Source organism: Phalacrocorax aristotelis, chromosome 7 (genome assembly GCF_949628215.1).
Source record: "Phalacrocorax aristotelis chromosome 7, bGulAri2.1, whole genome shotgun sequence".
NCBI classification, from domain to species: domain Eukaryota; kingdom Metazoa; phylum Chordata; class Aves; order Suliformes; family Phalacrocoracidae; genus Phalacrocorax; species Phalacrocorax aristotelis.
In genome coordinates, this window is record NC_134282.1 from 42152271 (window position 1) to 42174361 (window position 22091).

The window sequence follows — 22091 nt, forward strand, 5'->3', positions numbered from 1 at the left end:
TCTGGACGAAGTCTTCATATTTGGTCAAACTCTGCTGTTCTTTACAACAGTGAGATTCTGGGTAATTAATTTTCTTATTGTTACTGTCAATTAATTGGGATATAAATTTGTTACATTAAAGGTGCGCCATGTCACAGAAGAGTTGGCAGGAATAATCTGGGAAAAGTCTGTGCTTGAACATCTAAAGCAACAGGTAAAATGTTATTGAATGACATATGATGTTCTTAAAATAGCAAAGTGCTCATATGAGCTGCAGAATGATGGTATGTGAATAAAGGAGGGATTTTTACTACGCAGTATCATTTACGTGCTTGCATCACACCTTTGGGCAATGAAGTTAATGAAAATCTTGATACCTGGAAAAAACTCATGTGCAATTTGAGTCGCTTAAAAGTATGCAGTGACTGGGGACAGAGGCAGCTACGGGCTGTACCAGGCATTCCCCCTCTGGAAATCACGCCTGGCTTCCCTGGGAGCGGGGACGTGACCGCGGGCGCCCGGTCCCGCCGTGGGAGCGGGGAGGAGGCTGCCGGGGCCGCGACCCCCCTGCCCGGCGGCGCCCCCTCCCTCCCCCCCCTCCCTTCGCCCCCAGCCCCTGCCTCCTCTCTTCCCCCGCTCCGCTCCGGCGGCTCCCGGCCCGCCGCCACTCCCCTCCGCCCGGCCCGCGTCCCACGGCGCCGGGGGGACATAAATCCCTCCCCGGCGGCGGCGGCTCGCCCGTCCGTCGGCAGCCGGCCCGGGGCGATGGAGGCGGCGGGCGGCCGGGCGCTGCCGTGCCTGCTGGCCGCCCTGGGGCTGCTCTCGGCGCTCAGCGCCGCCGGGACGCTCTTCCTCCTGGCGCAGTGGCGGGAGCTGGGCGCGGCGCTGCGGGAGCTGGAGGCGGCGCGGCCCGGCGCGGCCAACGGCTCCCTGCGGGACCCGCTGGGGCCCGGCCGGGGCCCCCCACCCGCCGCCGGGCCCGGGCCCGGCCGGGGCCCCCCACCCGCCGCCCGCAGCAAGCGGAGCCGCCGCGGGGAGCGCGCCCGCGGGCACGTCCGCGCCGAGAACGACGAGATGCTCATGCTGATGACCTACTCCATGGTGCCGGTAGGGCGGAGGCGCCCGCCCCGGCGGGGCTGGGGGGCGGCACCGCCTGCGGCTGCCCTCCGGGGGGCCGCGCCGCTGCCGGCTCCTGCCGGGGCGAGGGCGGGGGCGGCGGCGGGACCCGGGGTGGGGGGAGAGCCGGCAGCGCCGGCGCTGGCCCCCCCGGTACCGGCCCGGAGCCCCGGGGAGAGCCGGGCTGAGGCTGGGCCCGGCTTCGGCCCGAAGAACCCACGGCGCGTGCGGGGGGACGCTCCCGTTGGCGGCGGCAGGTCCGGGCCGCTGCGAGGCTCGCGTGGGGCAAAACACCCAGCCGGTGCTTGGGGGAGCGCAGCGCCTGCCAAACGGTGGCTGCCGGCTGTAAACGCTGAGGTGCTAGGAGTTGAGGGGCCGTATAGCTTACAGGTTATGATTAAACTTTTAAAACGGTAGTTAGGTAGGCAAATGGAGCGAAGTTGTTTGTTAGTAGCGTGGATTTAATGAAACTTCAAAAGTTTAGTTGCAATAAGAAGTCAGCCTTCCAGTTTCCAAGGTGTCAGATTTTTAAATCTCTGCACCGCTCATGGAGGAGAGCTGTATGTCCTTTGGCAACACTGCATAGTTTTTTGCAATTCAGTGGCAAGATTATCCTTGCTTGGGAGGAACTAGGTCATGTAGCTGAAAAAATATGTAGGTCATATAGTTGAAAAACTTTGAATAGATAGAAAAAGGAAGCGCTTGAGTGCCATGTTTTTTAATTGTCACCTGAATTGCACTGATTGGTAAGAATAATGCTGCTGAGATAATTGGAGGGTCCCAAAGCAAGTTGTAATCATTTCAGCAACCTCAACAAAACCATCTGGATTAAAATGTGGTTTGAATTAGAGCACACATGGACAATGTGTATTTTACAAATTACAGGGTAGAAGCCACGTGTTTTTGAGGGGTGTGAGGGGGAAGAGAACCAGCAAATTCTGATATTCAAGACCAGTTAGCTCTTCTTGGCTAATTTAAATTGAGTCTAAAACTTTGGAACGTAAGAGCTGTTTTAGTACAGCCTGGAATCCAGTAAATTCTCAGTATGTATCTGACAGAATTGAAATCCGTAGTCAAATATAGTTTGATTTTGCAGCAACAGAATACTTGCAATCAAAATACTTGTCCTTTATTTGAGTCTGTTAGATTTGTCACTTGAAGCTAATGATGCATTAATTTTAAAAATACAGATTGAAAGCGGCAAATAACCCTGCTAGGACTAAACATCAGTCTGCCTTTCTGATTGACTTACACTTGTTCGTTCTGTCTTTTGGGACTAGTGCATTCCATTATTTGTAGATAGAGTAATTGTACAAAGACGAATACATGTGCAACTGGGTAAATATGGTCATAAATTGTCACATATTGTACAGCCCTGAAATAATAATATTTTTCTTTTCAGACTATAAACAGCAGACTTTCCTATAAACAGTTGAGGCATGTCCAGTGCTTGTGTTCATAACATTCTCATTTCTGCTGGATGTTTTGATGAGTTGCAGGACTCTTTGGAGTGTTGACTCTCAGCAGGCAGGACATGTAACATGAACGTTTGCCTGGCCAAACCCCATGTATTTTGTAAAGATGTCTTTTTAACTGATAACTTTTAGTCTACTCTAGATTAAAAGCATCTGTATGAATGTCTCCTCCAGCTTGGTTTTTATAAAGTCTGTCATTGCTGAGATTAAGTATTTTGAATGGGCGAAAGTTATTCCAAGATAAGAAATCACTTACTTGGAACATAGGTCATCTTCCTCACTGGATATGCTATGCTGGAAAAGTATACATCATTTGATACAAACATAAAATAAAATTGAATGTAATTTTTATTGGCTGATGTTGGCTTTTAATACCTTCCACTGGCAGAGACAATGCATGGACAACCACGCCTGTTTGACAGTAATGGGTGAACATTAGTGCCTAGATGATGTATGGAGTTGTCCGCCCATTATTTTCTTCATATTTTCAGTAAGGTATATTGAGCAGATTCCTATGAGAGAAACACTGCTGGAAGAGGTGGATGGTGTCACAATATTAAGGCAGTTCTGAATAGTTTATCCTCATAAGCACAGGGTGGACAGTTGTATGTTTGTCTTTGGAGTTATTTCTGTAGGCAGAGTAAACTAGATAATTTTATGGCATGCATTGTTTTCAACTTTATTTTCTATGCAATATTAGGTCCGAGTGATGGTGGATTTATGTAACAGCACAAAAGGGATATGCTTAACAGGTATGTTTATTGCCTTAAGCATTATACCTGAGTCACCTTCAGGAATACCGAATGACAATGTTTTTCAAGAACTTGAGGTCAGTGGCTATGTCAAAGAACTATGCTATTTACTTTATCGGAATTTACATATCAATTGGGTTATTTATTTTAAACAAGATAACATGCTCTTTTGGGACTTATCTATACCTATTTACTATAAATGCTGGAATTTAAGGAGTTCAGCTGATGTTTACTTGGAGCTATTTCTTTCCCATGTAATTTTCATAAGTAAATTTAATAGATTTGGGTGTTTAAAATACTAGTTGAGGTTTAGTCTTGGTATTTTTGTGTATGTCCCCATACTTCAAGGCTAACAGGGGATGAACATATATGGTATAGAATCTTGCTTCCATTGTTGTAACTGTTGTGGAGTAGTGGGGCTTAGATGGGGAGTGTGTTTGCCTCCCCTTCCTTGGACCACGATAACAGGATGTTGGGTTTCCCGTGTTACCAGTGAGGTGTTGGAACAGCTGATGGCTGGAACAAGAGAAGATTTGAGAAGATTCTATGTGATTTGGTGAAGAGCATGTCAGGTATTAGCCAGCTAAGGGCTATGGCCCAGCTTTGAAGTCTATAACAGACTGAGTTGTGTTCTTTTTGGAAATGAGATTGGAAATAAGCTACTTTTTATGACTTTAAGAAAACACTTCACTTGCTGTCTGGTTTGTATTTCGAAATGGCTATAAGGTAAATTTGGGTCAACTGATCTGAACGTAAAGGAGAATTACCATAGTACACACAGATGTTAGATACTACTTCTGAAACTGTACATCAGTCCTGACTGCAACTGAGGCTGAACCATAGATAAACTAGAGGTTTATTTCTCTGGGGTCCAGACTCCTGCTACTTTGGTTCTTTCTGCACCTTTTTGCTCTCTTGACAGTATTAAACTTTGTCTCTATTACTGGCTTTCTCTGCTAGAGGCCTCTGAGACTTTTGCTACTTTTCAAGCACCTTTCTAGTTTATCTTATGATTACAAAAGGATAATCAAGAGCCTCAGTTTTTGAGTTGAAGAAGTAATTGGATGCACTAATGGACTTAACATTGTAGTGTGGAAAAAATGGTCATTTACTGGAAAATTGGCAGAAAGATGTTAACTGATATTACTGGCTGTACTGATTAAAAGGGATAATTGCTGTAATGGTACTATAAAATGGTTTTCACTTTACTAATAATGCTTTCTAATTAATGCTGAAAATTGTCATCTTTAGGGAAATCTAGTAATTACTGTTATTTTCTGTTGTAGAGAGTTTTGTTGAAACAAGACAGTACTTTGTTGGCTGGTAAAAATGTCTGCAGAACTAATTTGGCTCTTTGTTTGCAGCTACCACCTTTCTTTGTATTCTTCTAACCTGCTTTTCCTGTTTGTGGTTTTCCTTTGTTGTTGTTCTTTTGTTTGTTTGTTTTTAACGTGTATTGGGGATCATATAAGATAAATCTTGTTACAGAAACATTTTCTGGTTTACCTTGCTTTACTCTTGCCTGCTATTCTTTCCTGTCTTTAAGGCCCTGTATTTGTACTAAGTCAGAGAGAGTGAGATAGATATTTTTGTATTACATGTTGCTGAATAACTGAAGCAAGTCCAGATTCTAACACATCAACCAGGTTCTATGGGGAGCTTGGTCCAGTCTGGAGACCAATTACATGTGAAAAGCCTGATTGTGATTTAGACATAGTTAATAGGCTTGACAAGACCTTTTTTCTTTTTTTTTCTCTCTGTTTAATTAGTCTGAATCCTGAACTGCAATAAAATACCCATAAAACACAGAGGAGTGCGGCATGTACTTTTACTGTGTATTTTCAACAGGATTTTTAATTCTGACATTCATCAGTATTGTAAAGCTATTCTTCATCTACCACAACAGGATCCTGGAGAACACTTACATAAAGGAAATTTAAAGATTGTTAGGTGCCTTACAACCATGGCATTGCAAAGTGAGATTACATTGTAGAGGTGGTTGTTTGTCAAACCTTTATCGACTGAAATTTGCAAAAAGCAACATGTATGTATATATGTTATTGCTTTTAAGGATACCCTTTCAGTAAGTCTGACTTTCTGCTAATGCACAATTAGTTGTTTATAATACAAACCAGTTAAACCCATAGGTGTTAATTTTGCAATGTTCTGATCTAATGCTAATCATTTCAGTTTGGAATTGCTTTTTGTTTTCTTGATAGGTTAAACTCACTATTTCTTCTTTTATGTGTTCTTTTGCATGTTCTTGTTGTAGGCCCCCCGGGTCCCCCAGGTAAGATACTTGTCCAATTGCAGTAACATTTTTGGGTGATTGTAACAGTTGCTGGTACAAAATGTTGAAATGTAGAAATGTATCTTTTACAGAATAGTCTTCCTTTGCTAATTAGAATGAAGGAGGATTGAATGACTGCCTGCCTTTATAATTTTCCTATTTAGGTCAATTCATGCCCCTTCTGAGAGGGGGGAGGTTTTGGACATTATACTTTTCTAGTGGAGGCAATAGCATAGTTTCACATTTGCTAAAACATACTTGATCAAAACCAGATGAAGTAAGTAGCATTTGGCTGAAGAGAGGAGTATATATATTTAAAAAACCCCAAGGAAACTGATATTGTAATTTAACACTAAAAACATCTCTTTAAAAAATATGGGTTACTGATTCCAGCCTCCTGCCTTCTCCATAACTTTCCTCCTTTCTTATTTAATTCTCTCTTTCTGCTCCCACTGGTGTGGTTGCTAGGCTATAAGAATGGTTACTTGATTTATTTCTGTGCTACTTTAGCTGTGGTTCTGCTTAGAATAATTCTCTGTATCAGAAAAGTATCGGGTGCTTTTTGTTTGTGGGGGTTCAAATAGCAATGAAGAGGGAGTGATGTATCAACCGATTGTGGTTTGGCACTACAGTACTCTGGACAAGTAGGTAAATGCTTTTCTTGTGTTAGATTAGTCTGGCTAATATCATAAGCAACTTTAAAGCCTATGGGGCTTGTGGAAGGTGTTATAGTCACTGTGAAATTCAGAAATAGGATGGGCCCCCACTGTGTTTGTCCTTGAAGTGGAATCCAAAAAGCTGATCTGTGCTGGCGTTAATTTAAAATGTGTACAGGATTCATTGCAGTCAGTTTTCTTAAACTAAGGCCAGGGTAAAAAAGCACCTTACCTTTACGTTTGGTTTCACAGTTTGTTTGTTTGTTGTGGGTGGGTGTTTGTATTGTTTGGTTTGGTGGTGGGTTTTTTGTTGGAGGACACTTTATTGGCATGGAGAACATAATGGCCAATTAGTGGATTTTGTATGTCTAAGGAATACATATATATACACACACACCCCCCCTTAGTAGAGATGAAGATAAATTTTATTTAACAGTGAAAATTCAGTTGTGCTGTTTTGTTTGCTCAGGGCCTCCTGGACTTGATGGGCTGCCCGGCTACAATGGATCAGATGGTGTCCCAGGTATACCAGGACAAAAGGGAGAACCAGGAATAAATGGAAAAAGAGGAAAAATAGGTATTTTTTTTTCTGGTGGTTGTTTAAAAAAGAAATCCTTTCTTTACTGTTATATTCAGGTGTAGTTACTTTTAGACCTTTGTAGGGGGAGAAGGGTTTCAATGTTTTAAAGAAGGTCCATGTTGCAGAATTCTGTAGCATTCATTGTTTTACACTAAACTTTGGTGTAGGTTACTTCAGACTTACTCCACAGTGAGGAAGATGCTATACATACACTACAGAATATTGCAAATTAAAGCTATTGAATGCATTTAGTTGAATCTCAGTATTCTGAACTTGCTAGTAAATATTGTTATTGTAAGAATATTTCCATTCCATCAACCTGCCAACACAATGGCCCTTTGACTTTAGACATCTTAAAAAAAGAAAGCCAGAGTTTGGGGGTGGAAGTTGTTATATAAACCTTGGAGCAGCATTTTTATTTAGTCTCAGATAAACTTTGTAATGCAGTAGGGTCTCAGGTACTATTTTAATGTAGCTGACACAGATGAGGCAGCTCTGCTAAATAGCCCATAGGCTGCGTATAGCCCACAAGCAATCTTTCATGTTGGTCAAGGAAACTATTTCGTCTAACTTGTTGATTTCACAATGACACGTTTCCGCTAAGAACAGAGGGAACCAGCAGCGGGAGTGCTGTTGTCACTTGGCTGTCCAGCTCATCAGCACGTGAGGAAATGGAACAGGGCTGGCTAGAGAGAACAGTAGTAGACTGGGCACGTGAGGTTCAACAGATCACTGTGCAGTAGCTGCAATGGCGGTAAGCAGTTACTGTGTTCAGAGCCTGTAAACTATTGTGAAGTTGTAAAGCAGTAATTGGTGATGCACAATAGCTATGTGCGAGCGCTGATGGATAATTGGTGCCTTCAAGGCAGAGTGAGAAAGCAGCAGGCTGTGTGTGGTAGGAGGGTAAGGGGGCACAAGGGCAACAGAATGGTAGAACCGAGAGGGGGTGGAGAAGAGGAAGGGTATGTTGATGAGTAGACAGGCTGATATTAGCGGGTTGGCATTTATAGCGGCCCATCTATTACGCTGGCTTTTGCACCTAGCTGTGTGGGCTTGCTGGCAGGTACAAACGGAACAATTGTCTAATCTATCTTGAGACATTACGTGGTCTGTCACTTTAGTATCCTCAACGAATTTTTAAAATTGGGAGAGAGAACTGGTCTTCAGAGAGTCAGGTGGCAATTGTGCCAAAGACACGTTTCAGATTTCACCCCCATACTGTAATTCTGTTTCTGATTTCACAAAATCAATTTAAATATTAAAACCATATGTGGAAAACCAAGCATTTTCTTCTCAAGTATTAATAAATGTAATTTATTTGAAACCTATGCCTGTGAGAACATTGATGTTTCTATTTGTACAACTGTTTTATGTTTCTTCCTCCTAAAGCAAGAAAACACTAACTGCCGCAAAAGTCGAGGGTGCAAAGTTTCGATGTTTCAGTTGTATGAACACACCACTGTTTTCCTTACTACAAAGGGATATCTTTTAAATATCTATCTTTACTACATGATCAAGCGCAAAGAGTATACGCACTGATCATGCTTCTACCATGCATAGAGGGAGGGTTCCAGTAGCTACATGAAATGTTACTGGGTAGCTGTATCAATGCTCTGTTGGGACAATGGAAAATGTTAAAAGTGCAACGTGCACTGTAACGTTAGTGCACAATGACTGTAAGAAAAAGTCTAGAAGAACCATGAAAATGCCCTTCTTTAATGCCTTACACATGTGACAAAATAAGTTACTTCACATCTTTCCTTAGTATTCCTACTTACCCAGAATTTTGCCAGCCAGTATTAACAAGGCCCAGGTCTGTATATTTCGTGTTCAAAACTGAGATCAGGTGAAGAATGTATTACTTGTACCAAATGGATCGTACACGGTTTCCCTTCATATTAGGTTACAACGTTGTTTTGAAATTGGAACGAATTACAGCTATCCAGTTAAATACAGGTGAAAAAAACCAACTAGAGTGAATTCCCTTTTTGTATTAAAAAAATGTGTTGATTGATGCTTAATATTGGAATGGTGTTCTTGGTACTGAAATGCTTTTTATTTGTAGGTATACCAGGACCAAAAGGTGATCAAGGACAGAAAGGAGAACCTGGAGAAATGGGTTTACCTGGCAAGGATGGCATGCCAGGAGGAAAAGGTGCAAGAGGAGCCAAGGGTGAAAAGGGGGATGCAAACAATGATGTGATATTAGAAGGTAGGAAGAAGTACTCTTAGGAGCTCTATTGCAATATGTACTTGGCAGAAAAAGATATACTCTGCTCTTGAAGCATGAATGTGATCTGCAAGAGTAGGACCAACCTGCATGACCATGTTATCCACAGTGAAGTCTGAGTATTTTTCTGCCCAGGAGATTATGTTCTCTTTGTAATGCAAGTCTTCAAAAAAACTTTTCTGCTTGGGCTTTGGGTTGAGGTGTACATGAATTTCACGATTTCCAGTACAATTCCAGACAGTTGACCTCTTTCTGCTCTTTCTTGCAGTGTAGTTTTATTTTTCTATGAGAAAATGAGGGCTAGATTTACACTCAGGAATATATGAAGCAGCCACAAATATAAGCTGTGTAAAATTACAGCACTGTAGCCTCTGAAGTTGAAGTCTTAGAATACAGTAAGTAGAAGGCAACAGTGCTCTAATGTACCTCTAATACAGACAGATAAATTGCATTGATATCCTACAACTTGTGAAGATCTGTATCGCTCACCTTCTAACAAACAGCATCCTAGTGTTCTGTATGCAGAGACCTCTTCAGAAGGGAGAGGCTGTTTTAGAGATATCTCAAAGTCTGTCATGAGGACACATATAGTTCTCTGCAGGTTGCCTGTTGCCTACAGGGCCTGCAACACTGTACTCTGTTTTGTACCCAGGTGCAAAAGGTGAACCTGGACCACCTGGGCCCCCTGGACCACCTGGACCCCCAGGGCCTCCAGGAAAACGTAAAGATAAAGGTAAAGCACAGCTTCAGGAGAACATATACAGCAGCAAATGCACAGGTTAGTTCTTCCTAGTGTTCTTTTTAGTATTATAAACAGGTTCAAGATTAAAACCATTGCTCCAGGTCTCACAAAACAGTAAGCATGTGTTTAATTTTGCTGGCGTCAGTAAAACTGCACAAACTTAATGCTGTGTATGTGCTTAGGTGTTTTGCTGAAATATAATTTGGATAAGGCAGCAAGCTATGTCCAGTATTAGTCTTTTAATTGTGCTATGCTAATGCTCAGGCAAAGTATTTACACATGGTGATTTCTTTTAATGGGGTATACTTGGAAAGGAAGAGAAATGCAGTTAAAATTTTTTAGTTTTTAAGCGCTGAATTTTAATTTTACATGTAAATATACACCTGTTAACCAGTCTACGTTTCACTGTATTCTATAAAATGAAATTGCCTGATCATTGGCAGAACTGAAGCAAGTTTGAATTAGCTAAGAATTTTAGAAGCTGGAGGAATACAAAAGGATTCTCTGAGACTTGGGTCCGTTTGAATACGTAAGCTTTGGAGCAGGGCAATCTTTATTTCTTTTCCTTTGTTGCTTTTTATCAGTATTATATTCTGAATGAATGGTGGATCATGAGGCCCTTTTATTTCCTTTACTGTAGCTGTGTTGGTGAGATATATGGCTAATTCCAATATTCAGAAAGGAAAAACTAAAGACAGAGTAGATTCCCTTCAAACTGTGGCTGCAAATTGCACAGCAGATACTGTTAGAACCAAAATATGAGCATGCAGACTACCAGGTTATAGACTGTATAGCAGCTGCTCCACTTCAGCAAAAAGTCACTGATTAGGTGCTGATGTAATGAAGAGTTTGCATGAGATATCTCTGGCATGGTTTTCAGGTGTGCTGGATATCAATTAACCCTCATAGATTGAACTTGATATTGTGGGTTGTTGAAAAACCATGTCCACGTCAGTGTTTCATGTAACAACTTCTACCCATGTCTTAGAAGATCTTTTCTTCAAATAGATTGAAGTTGTGACTCAGATAAAATCCGTGTGTGTGTGTGCGCTCATGTGCCCGTATGTGGCTTTTAAAGAGTAGTGCTGCCTCTGCTGTGTGGAGCACATATAGAGAAAGTTAGTTGGCATATATCTCCTCCTTCAGCAGATGGCTGGCTGGAAGTACTCTGCAGTCTCAAACAGTGGATTTTGTAAATACATCAACAGATATAGTGTACTGAGCATATTTTTTCCATGCCTGAAGTTTATATGGATTTAAATACATTAACAATATCTAAATACTTGGTGGAAGAAAGTGTTTGTGTCAACATGATACCAAAGACTATATTCATATTCTAAAAACCTTCTATGGTAAACACATTTCTTACTATACTTGTACAGATATTTATATTTATCATAGATAAATTTCATTTTAAATTGGATTTTTCAGATAGGCTTTGAATTTCTTTTGCACATTTGAGTGCGAATAGCTTCTAAGAGGTTAACAGGGACATTGAGACTCTGTGAAAGTATTTGCGACTTTTGTAATCAACTTTATTTTCAACAACATTGAAAAGAAAATGTAATCTCTGTGATCTTTGACTTCTCTAATGCTCTAAACAATTCTGTTTTGAATTAGAAGTATTAAATGAGGGTTTGATTTTTCTAATGCTTTTCAGTGCCAGTTCAGGCACACGGGGCAGGGAGAGTGGGTGCGGTTGGGAAGGCTGGTGCTTGGAAATCAAGGGTGTTCTTACTCATTTTGTTGTGAAAATCAGCAGCCATGTTTTAAAAGTATTTCAAGATGGATGTCTGAAGTTGCTGGACTTAATGAAAATTTTGGCAAAAAATGTTATCATATATTCCTGAAGACTCTCTCTCAAAAAAAATCTGGTTTTGAGATTTGCATTTCAAATTATTTCTACATACTGCAAGAGGAGAGCCTCTTTTCTTTTTTTTTTTTTTTTTTTTTTGGCCAGTACAGAATTAGCAGTAGAAGGTGAGAGGAGCTGATTGTTTGGATGCTCAGGAGCATGGGTTTTACAACTATTGTGGTATTGTGATAACTGGAAAATTTTGGTTCAAGGTATTGGCTGAGTATGGAAAGCAAAGAGAAGCTGGTGCAAGAACAGCATTGTATTTCTAGCTTACTCCAGCTTGAGAATGGAAGCAAACTTTTGGTTTTGGATCTACACACTGGATCTGCCTGTTCTTGTTTTATACCCCTGGATGGTATGGCATTCGGGATGATAGTTGTGGATTTCTGTGACTGTTGCTACCTCTACAGTTCTGGGATGAATTTTTCTCCCAGCTGTTTTCAGGGAGCTCAGAGTGATCCTATAAAAGAATAGCAAAGGATGTCTCAATTACTAATCTTCCACATCTCTGGAAAAGAGAGTTATCTGTGACAGTGTTTGGTAAAGCGGGGTTTCTTTTGTAATCGGGAATGTAGTTTCTTGATAGGCATACCAAAATGGTATGCACAAGAACTTCATGCAGATATTAAATGTGAAACAAGCAGAACAATTTGTATGTCTCACCATCAACAGGGTGATACGTTTTTATGTCACAATCGTTCTGCACAGTTTGTTGAGCTGAAAAATCTTTTTAAAATATTATAAATGCTATTAACAAGTGAACATTTAATACTGGGTGGAACATATATAAATTGTTTCCGCCTCTTATTTTTAATATAGCATGTAATTGTAATTGTAGCAGCATGTAAGAACCTCAGTCGGGAGCTTCTGGGCATTGAAGTATCAGAACAGAGCCCAAAAAGCCTCCTTACAATGGAAAGTAGACAGCTGGAGCAGAAATCTCATCCTATTTGAAATTCAGAAATGCATGAACTGTTGTACAAGACAAAATTGGACCATTTACTCAGGTAGCCTCTTTTCAAGTGTTGAAACAGACTGAAGTGCTTTGCCAGATAAGCTATCTGGTGGATTTCTGATGGATTTTAAATCTTGGTGTGCAAATGGGAGTAATACTCAAATAACTCTGCAAAGATGAGATCTTCCACAATGAGCATTTACGGTTTATGAGTCAGTAGGCTGCAAGATATTATTACCAAAATTCAAAGAATAAAACAGCTTTTGTAATTAAATATTCATATCCCTTTGAAGAAAACAGAATGAGTGATGATTTACAACTGTAATTAGCTTATTACATAAGAATACAAGAATGGTTTCTTTAAATTAAATTTTGAATCAGGTAGAACTTTGTCTTTAAGAGAGGAGAAAAATACACCTGAGCTTCTACCTAATTAGTTCTCAATGGTACTGTTAGCTAAATTGAAAAGAAACAAAACATCCCTGCTCCATACTCCCTCGCTCCATCCTTCTCACCCTCCCCAGACAGACCAGATCAATAGTTTTAATGTCTTGTAAACTCTATTAACTCTCAGCCAGAATATTTTATGATAGGAATCAGTAGGATATTTATCTTTTTTTTGATGGAAAGAAAGCAGTGAAAATTTCACATAAGAGTCTCTGATTGAAAACTATCTTTTTAATCTCAGTTGCTTTCTGTTTCATGCAGCTGGAAGTCCTCAGAGTACTGCAAATATTCTCAAATGCAAATAGTGCACTCAGCTTCACCACAAACACTGATCTGGTCCTTGACTATTCTATACTCTTAGATAAACTACTGTATAGGGAACTGCTCATTCAGTTCACTGTATCTATTAGACTCAGCCTAAGAAAATTGGCTTGTGCATTGCAACTTATAATTTCCCAAGTGGGTTCCTTTTTTGAGATATTTTGACCGTATTTTGAGATCAGAAGCTGGAAAGGGAGCTAGAGGGATTGTTAGATTCTAGCTATAGACAGTCATTTTCCCATGGTTGGATTGACTGTTTGTGCCTTATTTTGGAGATATGCTGTGATCACTTACAAATGTGAATGTCATACCACCAGATGCCCTAAATAAATGGGTAGGGGAAATATGTGTTGTTCTTGCTCTTTCTTGGTGTAGTTTCATTCTGCATGAATAAAGAGAGGATATAACCTAAAGGAAAAAACAACAGTGCACTGTAAGCTGTCCTTTCTTTCCTGAATGTCACAGTACCCTTTCAGCATTACTTTATAGTTATTTCATATTTTTACTCTTTCTCGTTTAAGCTTCATGACAGCCCTGTAAATCCCTGAAATATATTGGAAGGCAACAACAAAAATGCCTGCCTGAAGAATGCATGTCAAGCAGTATGAAAAGTGTAAAGAGATGAAAGTTAAGAAGAATTACAAAACAAGGCTACAGTGAAATCAGGATACCCTCAGCAAAGAGCTGGGAACTGCTTTCTGTGGTTATTTGTTCTAAGCAAACTGAAATGTGCTGCCTTGTTTTAAAGGCAGAAGAGGTATTTGGGCTTACAGAAAAAGGTCCATACATAATTTCATTCAGGCATTGCTTTAACAGTAAATGCTAAGAGAAAACCCAAACAGTTACTCTTTAAATTGCTGAGGGGTGGGGAAAAACGTTTCCAGGTGTTTATTTGTTTCTAATGTGAACCATTTCTATGTGTATAAGGAATATAGTGTATAAATTTCCCTTAGTCTTTCATATTGCTTCTTTAATGGCACGGATGACTGACCTGCATTCTTGTGCATTATGTGCTCAGTGTGTTAGTATGTTAGTACTTTATTACTGTCTAAGGCATTAACAACATGAGCAAAACTTCCAGTGTTGCCTGCAGAATACACCCCCTCTGCTGGTATATGTAGATTTGGGCATGAAGCTTTTGAGTTTAACCATCGCTCGTTTCCAAGAAAGCATTCTTGATATTTACTGCTAAATCAACCAGCTATCTCAGTTGTCTGAAGTTGTCTAAGGAAAGGGGCAACTCTGTCTTTCTAAGCAGCTACTTAGAAATTCACAGCGGAGGAATTAAATCTGTTGAGCAAAATTGGTTACTCCTCAAAGTTGACTGTCAGCCTGACAACTTGAAGCAAACAAACCCAGCGAACACTTTGTTTCCTTGGCAGAAGTGAGAGCAGGTCTTTTTAAATCTCATTTAATGACCAGATCAACGTAATCTTTTTTTTCCCCAGATGAAACAAAATCCCCATTGTCATTCCTTTATTTTAGTGGACTCACTGATGTGCATGTCTCATGTCAAATATAGAAAAATGACATGCTTTACCCTTTCTCTCTCAACTCTAGGTGAGACGTGTGCTGTACCGAATGATGATACCCTGTCTGGAAAAGCTGAAGAAAGAATGCCTGGTCCTTCAAAAAAACCTGGTAACCTGCCACAGAACATGACTAACTGCTACTTACTGTTTTAGTGCCACAGATTACAGACATGTGCTTTTTCTCTACTAGAATGTGTCATAACGTCTGTAGGAAGTCCTGTTCACTTTGTCAGTGTACAGCAAACGTTTGGAACTTGGATGCGGGAACCCACAAATATAAGCGATGAAAGGATTTGGCTTACCATGCATTTTTCAGGTACACTAGTAGTAGTAGTTGCTGATCAAAAATCAGTTGTTATACTAACACTGCTTTCTTAATTCCTTCTAACTTAAGTAATATTTCTAATCAAGTATGATGGGTTTTTTACCCACGTCTTTTTCAGAATATTTTCTATATTACCTGACATATTTCCGTAACATCTGACTATACATATAGCTATATGCATTTGTAGTATCTTTAGACATTTTCAGAGTCAACATCAGATTTTGAAAGTAGTTTGAGGATTTTAGTTGGTTTTTTTTTTTTAACCAACCCAAGTTTACATAAATGCCTGTTATTCATGCTTTTTTATTCTTTTCTTTCAACAGTTTCCTATGGCTTTACTTCCCTAAATTGTAGCTAGGAGTTTCGCCTTTTCATTTAGCTAGGCATGAAAATGAATCAGATGCTGCAAGAGATACATTTAGTGGAGGAAAATTTCCAGGACCTAGGTGGAGAAAGGAAGTATTTTATGTGTATTTACCAACTGTGTTCAGAATTAGGGCCCATCAGGTCTGTGGGAAACAGGCCCTTGAATGCCACCTCTATAGATATTTTTGGTGTTTGTCTCTGGATTATTTTATCACATTCCAGCAAGTTGAATCACTACTGAAAACAAAAATACAACTGTTGTCTGTCAGATATTTGACTGAGGTTGACTTTCAGTAGAGATTGAATTTTAGGGTAGATATTTAAAAATTAGATGAACCAAACAAATCCTTTTTTCATGTTTTCCCCTTCATTTAGGAAACTCCATAAAAGAATATGAGAATTCCAATGCCTTGCTGAATGACAGCTACAGGATCATTAATATCACAGGATTCTTTTATGGATGTGGTCATGCAGTACAAAACAATCATCTGTACTATCAAAAGGGAGGAACCAATGTCATTCTGAAGTAAGTCAAACATCGTTGGCTTAAGGCAAGTGAGGTTGCAGAAGGAGGAGCAATGGTTTAGAGTGACAGAGGCGAACCTCAGAAAAGCAGGCTGTTTTCATTGTAGCATTTTATGTTTCTTTTTGGTCTTATCTAGAATGGGAAGAATGGAGGAATGGTTCAGAATTCTTTCCAGAACAGAACAACTAATTCTTTCCAATGTGTAACTAGAATGTGGGCCACTGGTTTTCCACCTGTGTGTGCAGATGCTGTGGGAGGAGAGGAACTGGGAGGGCAGTCCAGGTCCGTTACTCTGTTGTGACAGTCAGTTCTTTAAGCTCTGTGTTAACCTGAGCAGTTACTACACGATAGGACAACTGGGCCTCCAGATTAACAAGATGCCATGTGCAGAGGTGACCACAGATTTTTCTTCTGGCTATCCCAGGGTCCAACGGGTTTCTGCTAAACATTATATTGCTGTGGGTGTTCTTGCACTTGGATTCTTTCCTGTGTTCATAACTGTGAGAAAAAAAATGAACTAAGGAAGTTGGGGGTCAGAAAAAAAAAACCCTGTATTTGATTTTAAAAAATAAGCTGCGCATCTGCCTGCATCAGAATGAGAATTGGTTCAGTTGCAGTTTGGGGCACACAGATGAGTGGTTATATGATTTTAGCCCACTTGTGGAACTTGGCTTTCCAGAGCTGCTTGCTGGGTTGATGCACACGCTTTGCTCTTGGATAGCACTGTTCTTAGCTGGTAGGGGTTGAGTTAATGCTGTTAGTGCAGAGGAATGCAGAGGCACCAGCTGAGGACATGGCGACCTGGTGAATTGCAGATTCCATTGTGGAGGAGTGGCTCCACTGTTTGATTTCCTTGTAATAAGAAGTTCCTACAACTCTCCCAATGTATCTCCCTGAATTGGAACTGGGAATTACATCCCTCTTTCTTCAGTTTCTACTGAGGACAGACCCAGAAAATACAAATCAAAAACAATATCTCGTCTTGTGGGAAGAGCCAAAGAACGACAGTCCAAGGGCAAGTGAAAGATTGCATCTGCTTTCAAGTTCTCTTACACGACTCTGATGTTTGAGCCAAGACCATTACTACACTTTGATGTCTATTCCCAAGCAGGTGTGAGCGCTGCCTTTCTGTATTCATTTGGATGCCAAGGAATGTGAGCAAGCTGCTTGGATTCTATAATATTTATTCTGCCAAAGACAAGCCCACTTTTTGGCAACCTCCTTTAAACATTTTTAGGGCTTTTTGTTTACACATCTGTAAAGACAACCTCTGTCTAAGCAATACACAGTGATAGGACAGAGGTTGCTCACCTTTGCTTCAGTACTGTTAATTGGGAAATGCCTTCATGTACAGATGAACACAAACTTCTTGTGGAATTTTTCAAAACCTCTCTGAGAAGTGCTCTGAGATGGCCTTTCTGTTCAGTTATTCACGCTAAGATTATTTACCTTCAGCACAGATAGAATGAGGCTCTGAATTCTGTGACAGTGAAGTCCTTGATTTTGGGCTGCGGAAAAGCTTCTGGGAATTTTTATATTGATCTAATAGAAAGAACAGGTGAGGACCTGGCTGGTTCATTTTGCAAATGTGGAAAAAAATATTTAAAAGGAGTTTCCTGTCACATCTGAAAGCTGGTAAAATGAGGTTTGCCTGACGTTTTGGCAGGTTTTGTCATGATCATCAGATCTCTGACATTGATTGCTTCATCCTTTCTTCCTTTGTTTCATAACATGCTTTCCCACCTCTGTTATTTTTGGTTGACTTCAGTGATCAGAAAAGTGTTTGTAGCTAGAGTTCCCTGTTCACTATATCTTGCCATTTATCCCAAGGTGCCAGAAGATTTAAAGAATTTCTGTCCTCGACTGGGGGAGCAGAAGAGAACTTCAGGAATGAAACCTCATTTTTCTGCTCCCTTCAGGATTTTCACATAAAAGAGGAAAAGACAGGGTGTTCTGTGTTGCAGATCTTGCATGTTTCTAATTACGCTTGAGATATTTTTTTATCTTGTTGGCTCTATATAGACAAAAATCTTGAAGAAAATCTGCATTTCTCTGTGACTATTGCTGCTAAGGGCTGTCCTCCTAGTCCTTGCCCTCGCATGAGGTCATTTACAAAAATGAAGCACTTAACAAGATTAACTGGGTTGACATACACATTTCTCAGAAATCTTCCTCAGCCTTTGAGGTTTTTTGTTTTTTTTTTTTTTTATTGCACATACATGATGCTGGAATGTGGAGTTGCTGCAGACATGAGTTTTACAAAAGCTGAGGAGAATCAGCTAGTTAGTAATTCCTCACTTTTCTTAGGATGATTTTTCTAGTATATGCTATCAACACTTCTTCCACAGAAAAGTTACTCTTCCAGTATTTTCCCTTCTATTTTAAGTTCCTGGATATGAAATGTTCCTGTCATTAGCCTGTCTTTTCAGAAAACTTTTGTAACTGTAGCAGATTCCTGTACTGAGTAATGTTTTTCCTGTTTGAGGAATGAAGCTATACAGTTAGACAGAAGTCAGACAATGAAATGTGCTTCATGACAGAAGGCGTTACTTAGAAGGATAAAGCATACTCGCTCTGCCTTTGCTAAAGCACTTTGTTATTCAGTGATTTAATGCTAACTGCAAATGTGTCTTGATAGTAGCTGGTTACCCTCTCAAACTAGGAGGGGAACTCAATTTAGCTGCTCAATGATGCTGTCCTCAGATTATCATCCTATCAAGGAATGTCAAGGAATAAAAACAATTTTATACATCAGAGATGAGACATTCAGGCTGTCCTGTTGGAGGCCAGCATGAGGTCAGAACTTTGGCTCTGCAAAAGTAGAATTTTTATTCCTTTGATGTTTCCTTGAGCACATCACTGCATTATCTGAACTGTTTTCAAAAGAGGAACTCTTAAGACTAGGTGAACCTGCCCAGAATTCATACTGATTTCGTCAATCACATTTTCTCCCTTTAGTTCCCACCTAGTTGAAAGCAAACTTTGCTACAACCCTCACTTCACAAGTTTGGGCCTTCACCTGGTATCTGATTCTTTTTCATACCCATTCCTATGAGTTGCTTCTTTCATCTTAGTGATAATAAAGCTTATAGACTAAATAAAGTGAAATCTACCAAAGCAAGTTCATGCTTTTGTGCACCTTTTAGATTGGTTACTACTTTGGACTTTTCTCCTAGTGTTGTTTTGGAAGGTGCTTCGTCTTAACAGACATCAGAATGGTCCTTGAACTCATGTATTTTCAACAATGCTTCTATCAGTAATCATGCATAAATGAATTTTTAACACAACATACTAAATGCTTTATCTCATTTCAGACTTGGGCTTGATAAAGTATCATTGGGCACACTGCTAATTGAAAATGCCTTATATCATCGTCGTAACTACCTCTTTTCTAACTCGAAGACGTATTTCAACGTAGCAGTGGATGAGAAGGGTCTTTGGATTATATATGCCTCAAGTGCTGATGAAAATATAATAGTGGCACATATCGATGAAGAAACATTTTCAGTCATTCGGCATATCAATACTACATATCCTAAGTCCAAGGCTGGTAATGCATTCATAGCATGTGGCATTATGTATGTTACTGATACTAAGGATATGACAGTAAGTTTTGCTTTTGATTTATTGAAAGAGAAGCAGATTGATGCAAGATTTGAGTTACGGTCTTCAGAGTCTGTTCTTGCTATGCTTTCATACAGTCTAAGAGATAAGAATTTGTATACGTGGGAGAATGGGAGCTTAATGGTATACCCTGTACACTTTGGCAGATGACTATATTTTTAAAATGTCATGTATGGGAGCTATGTTTGACTAAATAGATTATTTAAAGCTATAGGATATACACATGGGGGGGGGTCTGTTCACTTGGTATACATTTCTGTTAACTGATGGTGGTTTGTGTGTGCATAAAAGGGAGAACAGGCACTTTGAATAAACACACTTCAATTATATAGGCCATTCTCGCCTTTTAAAAAGAATAGCTGTTCAGTATTGCAGCTGGCACACAGTTAGCACAGACTTACTATTGTTTTTCCCCTATTATTCAGCTCATAATTATATCTAATACATTGATTATTCCATGGTTGTGTGCTCAGCAGAGGCTATTTATAACTTTCAGTTGCAATCATCGTATCTGCAATTATTTTCTAGTCCATGAGTATGGTCTAGTATAAACGTCTAAATAACAAACTTCTGTGTACAAATACCTTTGTTATTTTCACATAAAACTTTCCACTGATTCTATGTGAACATTTTTTTTTTGTTCTGGCCAAAGATATATAGCTATTAGAAATAGTGGGGATGGAAATAGTTGTTTAAATAGAAAAAAAGCAGAAAGCTTCAAGTTTGACAAGTCCAGTCAACTATTACATATTCAAAAGCAAACTCCAGCCCAAATACAAGAAGAATGGGAATAATGGCATTATTAAATATTGAATATATATGAAATTGTGTTTAGTAAATGAAGCATGGGCATGGGAAGAAAATTAATGAGGTATAAAATTGAAGGAAAGATGTAAAATTTATGATTAAAATTCCCTTTTTAACAGTGTTTGAGTTGCTTGTGTTGCTGCAGACTCTTCCTTGTACCTCACTGACGTGTAAACCATACCACTATATAACTTGCTGATAGCTATATTTAAATTACAATAAGGTATATTTCTAAAAAAAACAAAAATACCCCACATTCATCTGTACAAATGAACTCATAAAATGAAGGGTATACTTCTTTTGCTGCTATTCTTAGAAAAATAAAATAGCTGGAGCAGGAATGCATGTATTCATCATACTGCTTAGTGACTTAAGGTTAACAACAGAATAATTCAGTGATTTTTGAGCGCTAAAGGTGAGAAATAATAGGAACTCTGATTTTAATTTTGTTCTGGTATTTCATACTTCTAAATTTAACACTGAAACATAAATCCCTACTGTTGCTTTGGGTATCTAAATTCAAAATCACACTCTCAGAAAGCCCCTACCTGAATTTTAAGCTGCCTGTGTATATTGGTAAAGTTCACAGAGCTCATGCAAATACTTAGAGGCAAAGTATCACTTAAACCCTGAACTACACTGAGGCGTTTAATACCTATGTGGCATCCAGGCACCATCAAAGGGATTAATGAATTTGGGAATGTCTGTGGCCTGCAGGACCTTGTCTAGCAAATGAGCTGGAAAAATACCTCTGCTGCAGCTAAGCTTCAGTGTGTGATACAGTGATGGCTGGGCCTGGGCTGCATCCTCTCTTCTCAGCATACTTGCTGGTTTCACTAAGGCCAGGATTCAGGCCTTGCATGCTAAGGAGATGCAGAGGGAAAAGGAAAATTAATACTTTGACCTAGTATATACATCAAAACTTATACACCAAGAATTCTATGTATACCTATAAAGAGTGCAAAACTTCAAAGTCCAGACCTATGGCTCTGTGTATGTGGGCTTCTTTTGATTTTTGTGGGTGTGGTTTGGGTTTTTTTGGTAGGTTTTTTTTCATGGGTTTTCTTGGATTTTTTTTGTTGTTGTGGTGGTGGTGTTTTCTTAAAAATTACTTTATTAGTACCATAATTCAGACTTTTCGGCTATAAGAAAAAAGCTTGGCAATATACTTGAGCAAATACAGTTCAAGCCAGATGTGACAGTTTCTAGATAATGTGCCTATGTATCTTTAATTGTTAAATTTCTGAATGTCATTGCTGAACCACTTGGATCAACCTCTTGGAGAAGGAGGGCCAGCAAATTCTGCCTCTTTTCTCAGTGACAGAACCAGGCTGTGCTTCTTGCAGCTGCCTTTGTTGGAGATGAAGAACTAAATTCTGTTAACCTTATGCTTTTCTAGGACAGCTGAAAATAAAATACAAATGCCTAATCCTTTTTATCTTAGTACAGTCCTAGGTCAATTTAAAGCTAGCTCAGGCACTATCCAGTCAATCTACTGGAGGTTTAGTTA

The 22091-nt window shown here is 39.7% G+C and overlaps 1 protein-coding gene across 1 annotated transcript; it reads left to right on the top strand.

Annotated features, from left to right (window-relative positions):
- The first annotated feature begins 652 nt into the window (after positions 1-652).
- On the top strand, positions 653-20702 carry GLDN (gliomedin). The gene is made up of 10 exons (XM_075100382.1): positions 653-1086; positions 3271-3322; positions 5595-5612; positions 6738-6845; positions 8914-9060; positions 9731-9856; positions 14962-15042; positions 15124-15249; positions 16000-16150; positions 19465-20702. Exons 1-10 carry the CDS (start codon positions 745-747, stop codon positions 19922-19924), a joined length of 1611 nt encoding a protein of 536 aa, XP_074956483.1. The 5' UTR covers positions 653-744; the 3' UTR covers positions 19925-20702.
- The last annotated feature ends 1389 nt before the right edge of the window (positions 20703-22091 follow it).